Genomic DNA, 16,893 nt, shown 5'->3' with positions numbered 1-16,893 from the left:
CATCATCATCATCATCAGAAGGAATAGGGTCAGCTTCATCATATGCATCAGAATCGAGGTGATCATCATCAGAGGCATCTCCCTCTTCAATATAACCCTCCTCTGTTTCCTTTGTATCTGTCTCTTTCTCCTCTTCTTCTACCTCCCTCTTACTAGTATGTGCAGATGAGGCCCTTGGAGTCTTGGCTGCTCTACCCTTTTCTATCTTTTTGTGCTTCCTTGAACTCAAATATTGTATAATTTCCTCCCTAGTAGCCTCAGAAATATTTTTACACGGGGAAACATCCCCCTTAATACCGGCAATGTGTTTTTTAAACCGGTGACCCCATTAGTATGCTTTCCACAATAATTACATTTAATGTGATTTTTATCATTCGGATTCGAGTTATAACTATACTTCCAACCTGGATCACCACTTTTAGAAGAACCTAGAGAAGATATTTTTGTAGAACAAGGCTCATTTTCATCATTTTCTGGTTCTTTTAAATTTAGAAGTTGTCTAATCTCATCCCGGATAGCTTCAAGAGCCTTTTTACAAGAGGCAACATTCCCTTTAATATCAGCAAGGTCTTTCTTGAATCGGATAATACCCCTATTGTTATATTTTTCACAAAACTTACACCTTATACAATTTTTATTTTGGGTTATAACTGTACTTCCAACTTGGATCACTTCTTTTAGAAGTAGCAGAAATAGATCTATTCAAATGACAAGGATTTTGTTCCTGTTTTTATTTTATGAAACTCATATATTACTTAATCTCCTCTCTGATAGCTTCACGAACATTTTTAGAAGAGGCAACATCCCCCTTAATACTGACAATATGCTTCTTAAACCGATTTATTCCCCCTTTCGTATCTTTTTCACAAATATTGCATCTAATCCAATTTTTGTCATTTGGATTCACGTTATATCCATATTTCCAACCCGGATCTCCACTTTGACTAGATCCGGAAGAATACATCTCAAAATAAAACAAGCAATTTAAAAAATAAATTTTTGCACTTACTTTGATTGCTAGAACTCCAAACTCCCACCTCTGAGATGTTTTCTAGTGCTAAAATAATAAAAAACACCCTCTAATAGGATTATAAATCACCAAAACTAAATCAAATCTACTTGGGTGATGTTTGGATCCGTTCTCCGTGACTTTGAGAAGCACTTCGATCCAATGAAAGCCACAAAATTTAGTTTTCTTGAGGTTTCTTTCTCTCTAAAATAGGTTATTGTGGGTTTAGGTTTGAAATGAACCTAAAACCCATCCTTCAAACCTTTTATATTTCAGAAAAAAAACCAATACAACTTAAAAAAAAAAAAATTCCGCCCTTGGGCGGGGCGCAGGCCAGGGTCGGCCGCCCACTTTGGCCGCTTAGGTGCTGGGCGGTCCGCTTTTTGAATCAATGCAACATATCCATTGGATGAGTGTAGCTGAGATGAGGATATTGAGATGGATGAGTGGCAAGACCAAAAAGGATGGAATTCAGAATGAATACATACGAGGGAACTTAGGGGTGGCTCCAATAGGCGATAAGATGAGGGAAAGTAGACTTAAGTAGTTGGTTATGTGCAATGTAGACTTAATACAACACTGGTTAAGTAGGGCAAATTCGTTCAAGTTGAAGGCTCTAAAAGGGAATTGGGAAAGCTCAAAAAGACATGGATAGAGAAGAGATATGGTGACTTATGGTCTTACTGAGGGCACGACCCTTGATAGAGTAGAATGGCTGAATGGGATTCATGTAGACCCCAAATAGTGGGATATGGCTCGGATGATATGATGACGTTGATTATTATTGTTATTATTATTATTATTGTTATTATTAGTATTGTTATTATTATTATATACATTTTAGGCCAACAACTAGAACTTGTTTGATAATTTAGTTTTTTTCATGTACGACGACAAATGTGAGTGATTGATGTTTAGAATTATTACACACCATATTCTGAGATGCATTTCTAATAAGATTTTCCAGTCCCTTTTCTTTTATAATGTATTTTGAAGAGTAGTATCCTGCTATATGCCTTGTTAGTTTTTGAAATTTCAGAGAAAACGTACAGGTGTTGGGAATATCATTGATATGCAACTTTATCCCGGACTATTATTGCTTGTAGAAACACTTACATGCTTGGTAAAATCCATTCCTACTGATTGAGCTGAGAATGTGAACTTTAATGGCTTCTTGAATAAAAATTGCTTCAGGACTGTTGGGATTTTCAGTCATGGTTTTTTAATGTTTTTGTTCTTGTTTGAAGTAGTTAGTTTCTTGATTCATGTGATACTCAATATTTCTTTCACGTGTACTTCTGTATGGTATTTTAGAATGCCAATATCTTGACTCTTTGAGGAAGAGATTTTATCTTGCCACATTTTGAACAGATATAGTGCGCATTCAATTGTAATCTAATTGTTGCACTCATGTTTCTTCTTGATGGATTATTTCTTTATCCTATGTTTACTGTTATTATGTATGTGATCGTTTTTATTTATTACATTGCAGGATTATCTTCAACTTATGGGAGTGAAACTACCCTTGGCTCTGAGAGTGTTGAAGCCTTGGTGGTGAGTTTGGTGTTATTCAATGTTATATCGTGTGTAATATTTATGCTGCTTTGTTGCATTGTCCTATAGCAGTCTCCAAGTAAAATATCTTGAATTTTGTAATTTTTTTTCTTTTCTTAATGTGTCTAGAAGTTGTTCCTTTACAAAGATTTCAAGATGGACTGCGGTGGGAACTTTGTATAAAGTGAGGTGTAAATCTCTAATGACTGGGTGGTTTGCAGTAAAAGTTCATAAGTGGAAGGGTATGAGTACTTAGATTGTGCAGTTATCCAATGTAATTCTTGTATTTTGTAAAAAATATTTTGACAATTGCTTGTAAAAAATGTTCTGACAATTTCTTGTCAAAAATATCAATCAACATAAATTTTCTGTCTTACCCTGAATGAGGGTATGCTGAGGAAAACCTTCCTCAGGACGAAAATTGTCAGACTCCTTGGTCCTTAAGGGAGACAAGAAGCCTAAAAAGAGGTCTGTACAGACCAGGCGAAAGGGAAAATGCAATAACCATCCCAAGGCCTTATTCACCTAATAATATTGAAATATCCTTCAACAGAGTACAAACTATGTTCTGGAATTTCACCTTGAATTGGTATATGATTGAATAAGATACGATTGTCAAATATCCACATTTCAAGGACAGTGAACCATGCATTGATGTTTGAGATGAATATGTTTTTGACATGGCTCCTAGTGGGCTTTAACATTGGGCAGGACTCTTTCCATGTAGGATGGACATGCTGATGGGTTGCTAATGGTATTCATGTTCTTATATCATGTTATTATATGAACTCCGAAATGATGAGAACATAAGTGTATGCGTGTCCAATTTTTGGACACCCATGCCCATAGTCTAGACATGTATATTCATAGTTTTGAAAGCAAATACCTAAATACTGGGTATAGATCTGAAGTTTGGATGTGTTCTAAATTCGGAACACGATATCCAACATTTGAGCAGACATGTTCTTGCGGCACACTAAGTGTTACTCTTAGAGGGCATGTTGACACATGGGTCTGTCCTAAGGTGTTGACACCTAGAAGTTGGGATCTCTCATCGTAGGTGGCCCCCTCTTTGGAATCTTGCATGGAGCTTCCATGTTTCGGGAAAGGGATCTTGGTTTTTTAGTTTTGGGAGATCTATCCCCACTGTGAGGGAAAATAACGACCAAACTGATGACTTTTTTTTATTTTATTTTATTGCCAACTAGCAATGCAACTTCACTTGCAATATGGTTGTGTTGCTTGTTAGCTATAAATAACGAGATTCCTACGTGAAAAGATTACCTATAGTTCTAGACACTTTAAGATAGGGAGCATGATCCCCAAAAGGTTGGGAGTTAGATCTCTAATATTTGGGGTTCTTGATTTATAATATGGGATTATATGCATATAATACTATCTATATTTTGATTAAGGAAGTCACAACTAATGCTAAGCATCAATGTCAAATCGGACAGCTTAAAGTAAGTCACGGAGTTCAAAAAAAATTTCTTTGAACTTTGAGCTTGATCAATTGCACACTGTCAGCCTTTGATTTCAAAATCTAACTGCCAGAAATGGCTGTGACCTCCTTATACATAAGATAAATGGTCTTATTGTGTATATTTCCTTCTAATAAATGCATAGTACGGATGCTGCTCCCAAACATAAGGATCTTATAGCCTTTTGTGATCCCTTGCTCCCGATCCTAACAACCATGTTTGGCATGCTAAAAAAGTACTAGACAAGTGTCCAAGTGACCTTGATCCTTATGCAAGAAATCAACTATATTTTAATAAACTTAAAAAGCTTGTGCGTGCCTTAAACAAGTATGGGTGGTCCTGTTATGTCGTTAAGCATGTCCAACAAGTCATGATGTTTTAAGACAAGGGATGATGCATTCATAAATGATTTATGGACAAGGGATTGTAATAAAACTAGTTAAGCTTGAGGAAAAATCTGAATGAGGTCATGAAGCAATCTTTTGAGATGCATGTCCTGGACAATATGACCCAAATATGCTTTTGGGAATTAGAGAATTGCAGCATATCCATGCACAAAATTTTTGAGATACTAGATAAACATGCAAATTGAAGCAACATTAGCAAGCATAACAAAAATATCTCTCTTTTACTCCAAAACATCCCACATTTGACTGATGCCTTGCCCTTTAGCTCTCACCTTAGAGTGCCTTGGAGAGCCTCCTCGAGACACGACAATCGGATGTGTATCCTTCTTTACAGTGGACTCTGAGGAGATTCAGAGGATAGATAGAGGGAAACATCGATGAAATTTTCTTTGTCATGCCTTTTCATATGATCGTCTTGCCAGCGATGTCAGTGAGATCTTCTGAAGCATGGCTAAAGGTAAAGGCTTCAGAAGCTCAAAAATCTCTCCTGTGATATTAAGTTATAACTCTTTGAGAGACCTGAAACCTTGGCTTCTACCTCTCATGCCTCAAGTTCTTCCTGCTCAGAGGAATATATTCGCAGGTGCTCCAAAGCACCATCAAAACCCCTAATCTACCCCCCAAACTAAAATCCTTATTTGGCATGTGATAGGCCCGGAAGACACCACCAAGAAAAACACTGTCCATGGTTTTACGCACATGGACCTCCTTGATCTCCTTGCTCTGATGGAAACCAAGCTTGAATCCTCAAATCCTTCTTTAGTACATCAAATCTGGGGCAGACGACCTTGACAATGGGAAGCCCACCCACCCATGGGGGACTTGGGCTTGGGCAGGATCTCAGTCATTTGGGACCCAGCAAGGCTTGCTGATTTTTTTGCCTCTTGCACCTTACACTGTTTTTCTATTTCTATTAAACCTTTCAGACAATTTCATTGGGAAATTCACTGGGGTATACGGACCCAACAGACCGAACCTCAGAGAAGTGTTCTAGGCTGAACGTAACTCTGTTGCTCCCACTACTCCCCTTCCCTGGTGCTTAGGCAGTGATTTTGTCACTGGGTGGACTTTCTAGAAGAACAGGTATGATACAGCCAGTGTGACTAGATTTTTTGACTTAGTTTTCAGAAAAAACCTTATTGACATCGTCCTCAATGGAGTCTCCTATACTGAGTCCAAGCTCTCTATCAGTCCCACCCTTTCCAAGCTTGATAGATTCCCTATTCCCTTGATTGGGAAGGCAATGTCCAGGAGTTTCATTCTAGAAATTTTACAGAAACGAACATGAAACCATACCCCATCTTCTTAGTCACTGAACCTGTCCTCAGTGGCTAAAGACCATTCAAACAAGATGATGCAACTCGAGGACAATGAGCTCCATCAACTTATTCCCCTGTGGAGGGCCATTTCTAGAGTGTAAGGGTTGGCTGGTTTAGGCTGTCGAGAAAGCTTTAACGTCTTTAGGTCAAGCAGAAACTATGGAGTAAACCATGATGATTTCCTAGAAAGAAAAACAAATAAATAAAAGATGGCCTTCTCCAGGAGATCAGTGTGCCCGACCTGGTAGAAGAACCTATAGATCTGCTTCCTGAAGAATGTGGAGGAGGCTAGAGGCCAAATTAGAATTGCATAAGTCCTTAAGCAAGAGATCTCTTATCAAAGATCTAGTATAAAATGGCTTATGGTAGGTGATGTGAACAGGACATTCTTCCATATGACAGGAAACTGTGGTATATCCAATGCAATATTTATTTCAAAGATGGTGATAGAATCTTTGGTGAGCCTCCTGAAGTAATCAGGGTTATAAGTCAATAGTTTCAAAGCCTTTTTGCTGTCACATCCCGTAAGGCCGAGTATCCATACTGTGAAATTCGAGACCTTACCTAGGCACAGCCAGAGTTTTAATGTCCGTCCAATGAATCAGAGATCTGAAGAGTGGCTGTCCTGTGCCTTGACAAGGCTCCAAACCTGGATGGGTTTTGGGAGACGGTAGCCCAAAATGTCCTTGTATTCTTCTTGGGATACCATCATATGGTAAATTCACAGGGGGTTGAATTCCACATTCATATCCTTGGTTCCTGAACTAGAAGTTGCAGCAGAACTGAGACTTTGACTGATCAATCTTGTAAATATCTCGTACAAGATCCTTTCCAAAGTATAGGATTCTTGCTTCCACTAGATGGTGAGCCATGTCATTTCTCTAACCAAAGAAGCTTCTTTCTGGATCTCCATATCCTGGATGCAGCCATGATAGCACATGAATGCTTCCATGCTAGAAAACGGTTGAGAGGCCTCTGTGCCCCTGTCCCCTTTCTTGTTTGGTATTATAGGATCTCTTATGTCGAATCTATCTCAAACCCATACATTAGGAATTTTGTTAAGGCTTTCAACACCAGAAGGTGGGCCAGCCTATTTCACCTACAGTATGTTGTTGACACCTTCGTATTTTGTGATGCCAGCCTCCATCGTGTTGATAAATTTATGGCTGTTTCTCAGGTTCTTCAAAGTGTCCACAGATCTTAAGATAAACCTGGCAAAACCCATACTCCTAGGTTTTTGTATCTGGCCCAATCCCAAATAATTTCTGACCAAATGTTGGGTTGGACTGAGTCATTATCTAATGAGTGCCTAGGCATCCCCCTATACTTAGGCAAACAAAGAAATGCACTATGGGATGGTGTGGCCAAAGCGATTTAGTGAAGATTAGCGCCATAGAAATCCAATCCTATTATCCAATATCCTGGTGTTTTAGACGTCTCTTTAGGATGCTATTTATACATCCCTAGCAGGCAAGAGAACTTGATGGGAGATCTCTGGTTAGGACCGGGAGGGGCACATAAATTTCACCCATTAAGTAGGGATGCTGTTTGCAAACCTGATTGGTTGGCATCGGGAAACTTAAAGACTGCAACAATTCCCTTCTTGGTAAGTAGTGGTGGGGAATTTTAGACAACTTTTGGGCAGACAACTTATTGTTGCCCATGAGTTTTTGAATTTTAGATTTAGAACAGAGAAGCTGGGGAATATATCTAACTTGGATTTGGCAGAATCCTATTATCATGTGCGGGAATTTCCCTTCCCTTATACAAGTTAGTTAGGATGAGCTTTTCTACATTTATTACATTTTTCTTCATCATGATTATGGACTGTTTAGGGTTACTTACGATGATGATAATAGGTGTTCTCAAAGTTAGATCCTATGTTCTTGAGGTTTTGATTTACAGATCCGGCATTGCCTTTGCTTTTTGTAATTAAGGCAGTGTTTTCAATAAGCTTCTTGGAAGTGCACTTCATTTGGGTTTGTCTTAAGTGTGGTACAGAGATCATATCTGTCATTTTTCTAGGCCATAACTGTTGTTGAGTCTTCGTCCAGGTTTTAAGATTATTTTCATCATGGTTTGAGAAAATTATGTTCAGAAATTGAGTCTATAGAAATAAAAAACTTGGGTTCAATGGTCTGAGATGGAAGTGTGGGTTTTGTTAAAGTGATACATGGCTTCTTGGTACAGTCTTAACTACTTTTTTACTTTTAGCTTTCGTGGTGGATATGCTCAAACACCATTATTGAAAACTGATCCTCAACAAGGTCTGAGGCAGATTTTCTTGCTGGAAGTCTAGTGTGGTATCTTGGGATTGGAGTTGACCATGATCAATTATAACAAGTAGTCTGGTCGTCGAACTGAAAAAATGGCTGTTCTGATCTAATTTTGTAGAAGTTAATTTCTTCTTTGGCCATGGTACTTGTTGGGGTTATGTTGGCTATTTAAAGGCCTTATGAGAGCGTGTATTGAAATTATTATAGTGGCATGGCAACTCTAGTGGGAGTGTGGTCCACATTGGACTGTGAGGCATTGCTAATGCCAGGACTCACTTGAGCTTTGACTGGCTATGTCTCAATGTGAGGTCTAAAAACTAGTAGCCCTGGGCATTGTGAGCACAACCAATAAGGGTTTCGATATGGGGCTACCCCTTGATGAGGTCAGAGTCATGCCTAGGGCAGTTGGCCAGGGGAACTGGATGTGACTCTTATGTGTGATGGTTGGCTTGAGAGGACAAGGGCCTAAATCCTCATCATTACCACATGACATGTATACTAGATAGCTGTCTAGGAAGCGATCCTTTTGGATAAGGGTGTGTTTTGTGTACATGTGCTGAAGAGATGACTCCTGCAATACTGGACTGGGTGTGTTGGAAGGACCCATGGAGTGTCGTGCTACAATGGGGCTTGGATTTGTCCTCAGGGAGGGACGTGTAATCCATGGAGTAGGATAGTGTCTCATTCATTTAATTGGCTGACATCGATAGTCCAATCATGAACCCCTGCAAAGGGCTATGGGCGATGTGAATTATTGGTCTAGTTTGAAAAGATGAAGTGAGGTACGGTCTATAGAAAGGATGGAGTCCTCATTATATTTGTTGTAATCCTAACTCTATGGATCCAATTCCCATCGTTTTGGATATGTTTGAATGTTTTAATTATTTTTTAGATAATTAAATTGCATTTTTAGACTTCTCAGGGTATTTTATTTTATTGAAAAATAATTTTTGAATAAGGAAAAATCAATTGTCTGGTTTTATTTTAATCAGAGAGAAATAAAATATTTGATGACATTATAAAATTTATTTTAATATCTGTGAATTATATTTAATATATTGGGGACCATTAGGATTCATTGGGCCCACCAATTATTGGGGCGTGGGGCCCACATGGCCACCCATAGTGTGGTTTGCCCCACCTTTTTTTTGTCTCTTTCCTATTTTATGCCTTGTGTCATAAGGCATGCAATTGATTGGAATATTGAAGGAGTTGGTGTAGAGATTTTGATTGATTTCAAAAGGGAAAAATGTAAGATATTTATTAATTTGATTTAGTATTTTCTCTACATAATATTTGATAGGAATATAATTATGGAAATTGAGGGATAATGGTTCCACCTCATTTCTTTTAATCATGATGGTTAATCTAAGGAATGAATGGATGAGACCTCTTCACACCACAGGTTTGATGATCAAAGGTCAAGATTAAGTATCATAACGATGGCAAAGCCCTAACCCTAGAAACCCTAGCCTTTATATTATATAAACTAGCTATGGGGGCCACATTCTCTACACACTTCATATCTCTCTCTCTCTGAGCCAAGGGTTGGCACAACCCTCTCTAATCTCTCTTGATTTATCTCTCTATGATTAGGGTTTAGAAAAGAAAAGAAACCTAAAGGGTGGCACGCCCAAGCCACAAAGCCTAGCCAATAGGTACTAGCCTTATGCTCATGAATTGAGGCTTGATCTAGTTTTATCCCATATCATACTCTTTACCGGTTTTGCCTAGGCTTCTCAAGTTGTGAGACAAATTTTGAACTTAGATCCCCTGCGCCATTGGTGGAGGAGACCCGGTGTGGGGTGTACGAAGTCCTTAGGGGTAACATGAGGCAAGGTAAGTGGTATTTTCTTGTTTCATGCATTCTTGATATAATTGCATCTTTTATGTAATTTTCAGAATCATGTTATGAACGTATTTTTTGGTTTGATGGAAAGTAAGTGATTGTCTTTGGCATTCTTTTGTTTTTTTCTTGGCTCATATATTGTATTAAGACAAGTGATCCTGGTGGTAATACATAAGAAAAATAATAATTTTTTTTTAATCGGTATTGACTTGCCTGGTCACATAGTCCTACTTTCGGTATTCCCATGCCATGAATTGTGGATATAGGAGAATCTTATTAAAGAAGTTACTAGCGGGACCCTACTTGATGATGACACCCTAAAACTGGAGCACTGGCAAGGGATTGTGTTCTGTTGTGATTGGTATAATTTCTTTGATGTCATCGATTTGCTTATATCAAATTGCTTTCTCAATGTTCTAGTGCTTTGGATATGAAATTCTATTATGTAGCAGATATCTAGGCCAACGACCATTTTCTGATGATTGTTTGAGAGCTTATGGACTTTATGCTGCCATAAGTGGAAAACTGTTAATGTCATTTCCTTTCATGAAAAGGATCATTTATGAATGATAGGGAACTTCTGATTCAAAATAAAATAACAATCCTCATTGCAACTGTGTTTCTGTATTACTGTTTTGTTTTGTTATGGAGATGTGTGAACTAAGGTCAATGGCTCTTGGCAGACGCCTTTCATAGATGCAGCATCTTCTCTTAGAGATGAAGTGAGAACTGCAGCTCGAGAGGGTCCTACCAAGGTACAAGCCAAAATATGCCATATTCATTTAGTATTCATGTAAATGTACCTTAATAATTTCCAGTCGTGGCTTGATCTGGGCATATCTGCAGGAAAAATTGATGCAAATTTGTGATAAATTTCGAGATTATACGATGGTTGACTTAGGAGTCAGAGTAGAAGATGCTGCTTCTAGTTCTGCTTGGGGACTGTGCCCTGCAGAAACCTTGCGGATTGAGAGAGACGAGAAACTACAAAAAGCAAAGGAGGCCACCATCCAGAGCTTGCTTTCTAAGATAGACAACAAGGTAACTTCTGAAGTTCTTACTAATTTGAAGATTATTGGGTTGCTTGAAAGATTTGGTTTTTGTTGGTTTATTTGACCTTTTGTTAAATATTTGTAGTTGATGACTGCTTTTAATGATTGATCTGATAACTGTCTTCTTTGTAACAGAGAGGGGCATTACAGTGTTTAGTTGGTATGTGTGTGAGACAATTCTGAATTTGGTCATATTTTTCGTAAAGTGTCATTTTGAAAAGATATTTGGGCTTGCCTGTTTCTTTGGTATTTAGTTTCTTTTGGAAATTAGCTTTTGCCAAATAATTATATAAAGAGTTACAAACATCGGTGGAGTCGAGATTTTGTTTTTTTCTGTTTTTATACTGTTAACATTGTATTGATGGAAAGGATGTACGATTTACAAAACCCCGTCAAGGGGGAAGCACCATCAAGCAGTGGGTAAAAGAGAGAAAAACAAACGAACTTAAACAAAGCTAGTCCAGAACTAGTGCAAAACACTTAAAGCACCGAGTACAATAAAAGAACTTCAAGTCCTATTTAAAGGAGCTCCGTGTTTAGCCAGGGTGTCGGCTACTTGGTTGGCCTTCCTCCAAGTATGAGTCCAAGAGACCTGCATAAGCCTGCAAATTGCGAAAATTTTGTCAAAGAGGGCAAAAGCCTCCATGGAGGTGTGGCCTCGTGAGAGGCCCAAGAAATAACATTCCTCGAGTCTCCCTCAATCACCAGAGATGCATTGCAAGCATGATTGAAATTTTTTTGACCTCAAATAGAGCTCAAGCTTCTGCGGTAATGGAGTCTGAGATTCTGATGGGGAAGGTGAAGGAGAAAATAGAGGTTTCCTCCATCTTCCTAAAAATGGCCCTTATACCCGACGGGCTAGGGTTGCCAAGGGAGCAACCATCGAAATTTAGCTTGACACTCCCATTACTTGGGGGTCTCCAAAGGGAGGAGCGAGAAATGCGCTTGGGATGATGGTGAAGGATCGAAGCCCAATTTGGAAGGAACACCGATGCAGGATAGGACTTGAACCGACTATGGTTGATCGCCCAAAAACTACCCAGGATAATATGGATTCCTTGACCCTTGGCACGAAAGAATAAAGCACTCTAAAAATCCTATTATTCCGCTCTTTCCACAACAGCCAAAGTGTGGCCAAGACTATTGCCACCCACAGCATAATGCCTGGACCAGGGGAGGAATGCCATTTTGCTGGAAAAGACTAGGGATGGAGATTTTGTTATGCCACATATAAATGCTGCTATGTAGTTTCTGTTTCCTTCCTTTGAAGAATAATATATTTAATTTAAAATGATCGCCGTATAGCAATGAAACGGAACGGGAAGTTTTATAGGACAACTATAAACCAGCCATGCTTTATAACACGAAATGTTGGGCAGTTAAGAAAGAATATATCTATAGAATGATTGTAGCTGAGATGAGGATGTTGAGATGGATAGATGGGAAGACAAGAAAGGATAGAGTTTGGAATGGATACATTTGGGAGAATTTAGTGGTGGCTCCAATAGTCGATAAGATGAGAAAAAGTAGACTTTGGTGGGCTGGCCATGTGCAACATCGACTTAGAACAACACCGGGTAAGAGGGGCGATTTGGTTCAAGTAGAATGATCTAAAAGGGCAAGGGAAAGACCCAAACGGATATGGATAGAAGTGGTGAGAAGAGATATGGTGACTTATGGTCTGACTGAGGGTACGGCCCTTGATAGAGTGGAATGGTGGAATAGGATTGTTGTATCTGACCCCAAATAATTGGGACAAGGTTCGGATGATGATGATGATGCATGTTCTTGTGGGCTGTAAGGGGAGCAGAGATACTAGGTAGTAGAAGTCTCTATGTGATTGGGCGTCTGAAACACTGAGGATTGATGGGCACTTCTTGATGATTTGTCCCTTGCCACACTGTGGGATGGGGTCTAGAAGGTATTGTCTGCTGGGGTATCTTCTTCCGGAGGCCGTTGGGGATATACCAATGAAGGGGCATGACCAATAGGGTGTCGAGGGGGCTGATGAGGTGTCAGCTGGCACATAACATGTAGGAGCGGCTTGTGGCAGACAATGGGTGGCCGCTTTCACGCAGGTGGTGTGGGGAGACTACAAGGCCACAGTCAGGTTTGTGGCTGGTGTTGGATGGGGGGTGGGTGAAGGCGACGTGACATGGGGGAGTGGGGGAGGGAGGGGAAGGGGGGGGGGGGGGGGGACAGGTGCGAAGAGGGAGAGGATCTATGTATTGTTGTCATTGGATTTTGTTCTGGCCGAACGGATGACTCACCATGATCAGCTAAGGGCACCAACAGAGGGTGAGATGAAGCGCACACCAGGGGAGGATATCACAGATTGATGGCTGGTTGATCAGTGCTTGGGCCATTGGACCATAAATATTGATCAAGGTGGAGGGCCGACAATGAGGGGTAATTTCCGTGTGAAAATTTGAATCTGTTTGAATTCAAAGTTGTTTGGGAGGAGGTTCCAAGCTGGCTTTGGGTGGTGCCACACAGGCTTTCGTCCACTGGGGTTGGCCTAATCTGTTTCTTTGGGTTCCACCTCTTTAGAGGCTGAATTTTTCCATTCTTCTGCTCCAGCATTGTTTCGGGCCATGTTGGTGCGATTACTTGATCTTTTTCTCGTGGAAATTATTCACCAGCCATCCAATAGGGTTTCATCTCAATTTGAATCCTGTGCAGCCTCACTGGGATTGATAGTTGGGGGGTGGAAGAACTCTAGTGGTGAGCTTGAAAGGCAGTGAGGTGTCACTTGGAGTGTGTCTCGGGGGAGGAGGGCTCATATGTCGGCCTCAAAGATATAGTGGCAAAGGTGAAGCAGCATTTAGCTTGGAGTCGGGCCAGGGCCAGGGTGGGCTTGAAAGATGGTGGGTATCACTTTGGAGGGTGTCTCAGGGGGAGGGGGGCTGATATGTGGGCCTCAGAGATATTGTGGTGCAGGTGAAGCAGCACTCAGCTTGGAGTCAGGCCAGGGTGTGGAGATTATCATATGAACTGGATGTTGTGAATTCAGGCATAGAAGGACCAATCTAGCTCGATGAAGCCTCTGCAAAGATCGCCCATGGTTTTGGGGGGTAAGGGTGTAGGGGTTTGGGGGCAGTTGGTATTGATCTGAAAAATGTCAAGCCATGGATGACTTGCCAGTGTGTTGAAGAAGCTGAAGGGCAAGAACCCCACCATCCCTCCCAGGGAGAGAGGAAGGGGGCTCAGGTGAGGGTCTCTTTGGGGCTGGGCATGTGGAACACTGGTGCGGGAGGTAAAGAAAGATATGAAGAAAAATGAAATACAAGAAAATTTAGCAATCAAAAAAAGAAAAGAAAAATAAGAGTTGTGACACCTCATTGCACATTCAGCATCATCAGTACACAAATCTCTCTTTTGCGTCCCCTCTACTTCCCGTCCTTTCCTTTTATATCTATTTGTGACTCATGTATATATTCTGTATGTATGCCCTCTTATGTATATTCTGACTCTCATTGAGATGTTACTTTCAAAAAAGAGTGTTGTGATATCTTTGAGACAGCTAATGCCTATAGTTACTAGAATATCTCGAACTTTCTAAGTTCTTGCACCAGAGAACGTGATTTTTGTCGAAATGGGAGTAGTACATGGATGAACAAAATGAACAGGAGAATGCCTCTTAAGAATTGGTCATGGTATTTTAATTTTTAATTTATTTTGATGAGTTGCCATGCATTGAAATTAGGTGATGTATACATCTACTGACACCCAAAAGTGAAGAGTGATGGGGGTCATACTACACAACTGTCTACATGAATGAAACAAAAGGTTTCCTACATATTTACTTGCAGATATTCTCTTTGTCATTGTCCAATTTGTTGAGCAAATTGTCTTTGACTGATTACCAAAGAGAATAGCAAATCACTAATTGATATTTCAAAAGAAGAGTAACTAAGGGACATCTAAGAAACTGCATCAGTTTATTAGGTTTTCAAAATATGTGGCATGTTTTGCAGACAATATTGAAAGAAATACCTTAATACTAATTTTCCCTGTATCTGGACTCATCAAAAAATTATTCGAATATCTATTAGTGTGAATGTTAAGCCTATAGGAGGTTACTATCACTTAACGTATAGAGGTTATTTCTCTGTAGCGTATGAATGTCGCCTTGTTTTTTTTTTCCTTTTTATGAATTGGGATATTTCTTTGCATTTGGTCTGCCACTATTTCATTGTTTTGTTAAAGGGTGTGGTTTGCATAAGGTTTCAACCTTAAACAATCCAATTAAGGTGCACCTCTAAATTTTATCATAAAGGTAATTTTCATATAAATTTTTTTTAGGATGGCTTGAGAATCTATTTTCATCTCTAATTATAAACTTTTAAATTCTAAAAATGGTTCAAATCAAGTGGATCTATAAACACATAAAAATCTTGAGAATGGACGGTCCAGATAATGTGTTGCAAGATACACTATTTCGAGGATTCGAAATCTTTTTTTCTTTTCTTATTTATACATCTCGATGTCGAGATGATCAGAGGGATTTCCAACATCCAAACAACCTTTTATGATGGATTTTTTCGGTGCATCTTTAATTCTAAATTTTAAGGTTGCAACCTTATTTAAACTTTTTCCTTCGTTAAATGATTTAAAAGAACTGTTTGATGAGCATTAGTTTTTTATGACACCTTGCAACAATTGTGCAGCATTTGATTTCATCTTCTTTGTTATTTGTATTGTGAAAATCAATGGAGATTAATAACAACACAATATACCGTATTCTTCAAGGTCGTCAATTTTGTATGGTATTCATTCAGTAGTTTTGCAGACAAGAGATATTGAAAAGCTTCAGCAACCTGAAGTAACAGCCAAGGAGTTTTTTGCGAATCTAACAGCCAAATACAATGGCTATGACGAGCGGGGATTTCCAACTCAGGATGCTGATGGAAAGCCTTTGTCAAAGAAGGCCCAAAAGGTGCATTGTTTCTAACCTTTTCCTATAAATGATTGCAAATATCATCACTTACAAGAAGGAAGCATCCCACAATATGTAAATATTCTTCTGGATTTTTCTAGGAATGGCCTAAAATAAGCAGATTATGCATATTTTCTCTTATGCGGAAAGGTGGGTAACTCCCTAATTTTCTGTTAATCGACTTTCTTCTTTCAGGATGCTGAGAAACTATTTGAGAAGAAAAAAAAGGAACAAGAGAAGTATGAGAAAATGTTGGCTGCTGACCCTTCGCTTGTAGAGAAACTCCAATCGGAGGTTCAGGCCCTAAGAAAACAATTGGAAAGTTTTGAGAACTGATTCCTTTCAACATGTCTGAAGCCAATTCCAATTCATGATGATAACTACTAACATATTTATGCTTTTTGGATGCGGTACTGTATATTATTTCTGCACAAGTGCATATCCATGCACCAGCAGTGCTTGAGCTATAACACCATAATTTTAAATTGAATATCTATACTATGAGGACTATTTTAATTATACAGGGAAGATCGGAGCATTGAGTACCAAATTTACTCACTTCTTGTCCTTCCCAAATTCATCTGGACAAAGCTTAATAGAATTGCATTTACTTGAAATGTAATGCCAATCTTATTAAAGTAAACAGGATGGCAAAGTTTCTCCTTAATTTTGGCCCATGTAACCCGTGTGCTGGAAAGACACTGGCCTGTGAAAGAGGGACAAATGATGAAAGCTTGAATAGAAAAGGCTGATGATGATTGTAGCTGAGCAAAGTTTTGTCCTGGGGTTGTGTTGGCTTCTTCAAATCTGGAAAATTTAAGTGGAAGTAATATTGTACCAGAACCCTCTTGGTATAGGAGGTATGTATTAACTATTTTTATAAACGTAGAAAAGGAGCGTGTGTACCAAACTGCGAGATTTACTGCCTCACGTCAACGTGACGAACAGTGTTCAACTTCAAAACCCTAGAGAGCGCCTGTGAGAGAGAGAGAGAGAGAGAGCTTTGC

At 39.4% G+C, this 16,893-nt stretch overlaps 1 protein-coding gene across 18 annotated transcripts in view; it reads left to right on the top strand.

The window, feature by feature from the left end:
* LOC18438052 (uncharacterized) overlaps positions 1-16,436 on the top strand; it is a 69,023-nt gene extending 52,587 nt beyond the window's left edge. For 11 of the 18 annotated variants that reach the window (XM_088869662.1, XM_088869668.1, XM_011626565.3 and 8 more), the window contains 5 exons: positions 2,502-2,563; positions 10,579-10,650; positions 10,742-10,936; positions 15,740-15,886; positions 16,082-16,436. In XM_088869662.1, coding sequence (XP_088725788.1) covers positions 2,502-2,563; positions 10,579-10,650; positions 10,742-10,936; positions 15,740-15,886; positions 16,082-16,222 — 617 coding nt within the window. In that variant the 3' untranslated portion in view covers positions 16,223-16,436. Of the gene's footprint in view, positions 1-2,061; positions 2,133-2,501; positions 2,564-10,578; positions 10,651-10,741; positions 10,937-15,739; positions 15,887-16,081 lie in introns of those variants that run through there. The other 7 variants (XR_016057700.1, XR_016057701.1, XR_016057699.1 and 4 more) reach the window with 3 other exon arrangements.
* The last annotated feature ends 457 nt before the right edge of the window (positions 16,437-16,893 follow it).

This window comes from Amborella trichopoda, chromosome 6 (genome assembly GCF_054954075.1).
Source record: "Amborella trichopoda isolate Santa Cruz 75 chromosome 6, AtrichopodaSantaCruz75HAP2 v2.0, whole genome shotgun sequence".
Classification (NCBI taxonomy): domain Eukaryota; kingdom Viridiplantae; phylum Streptophyta; class Magnoliopsida; order Amborellales; family Amborellaceae; genus Amborella; species Amborella trichopoda.
The sequence above is the reverse complement of the archived record's forward strand: the minus strand, read 5'-3'. Positions and strand labels throughout refer to the sequence as shown.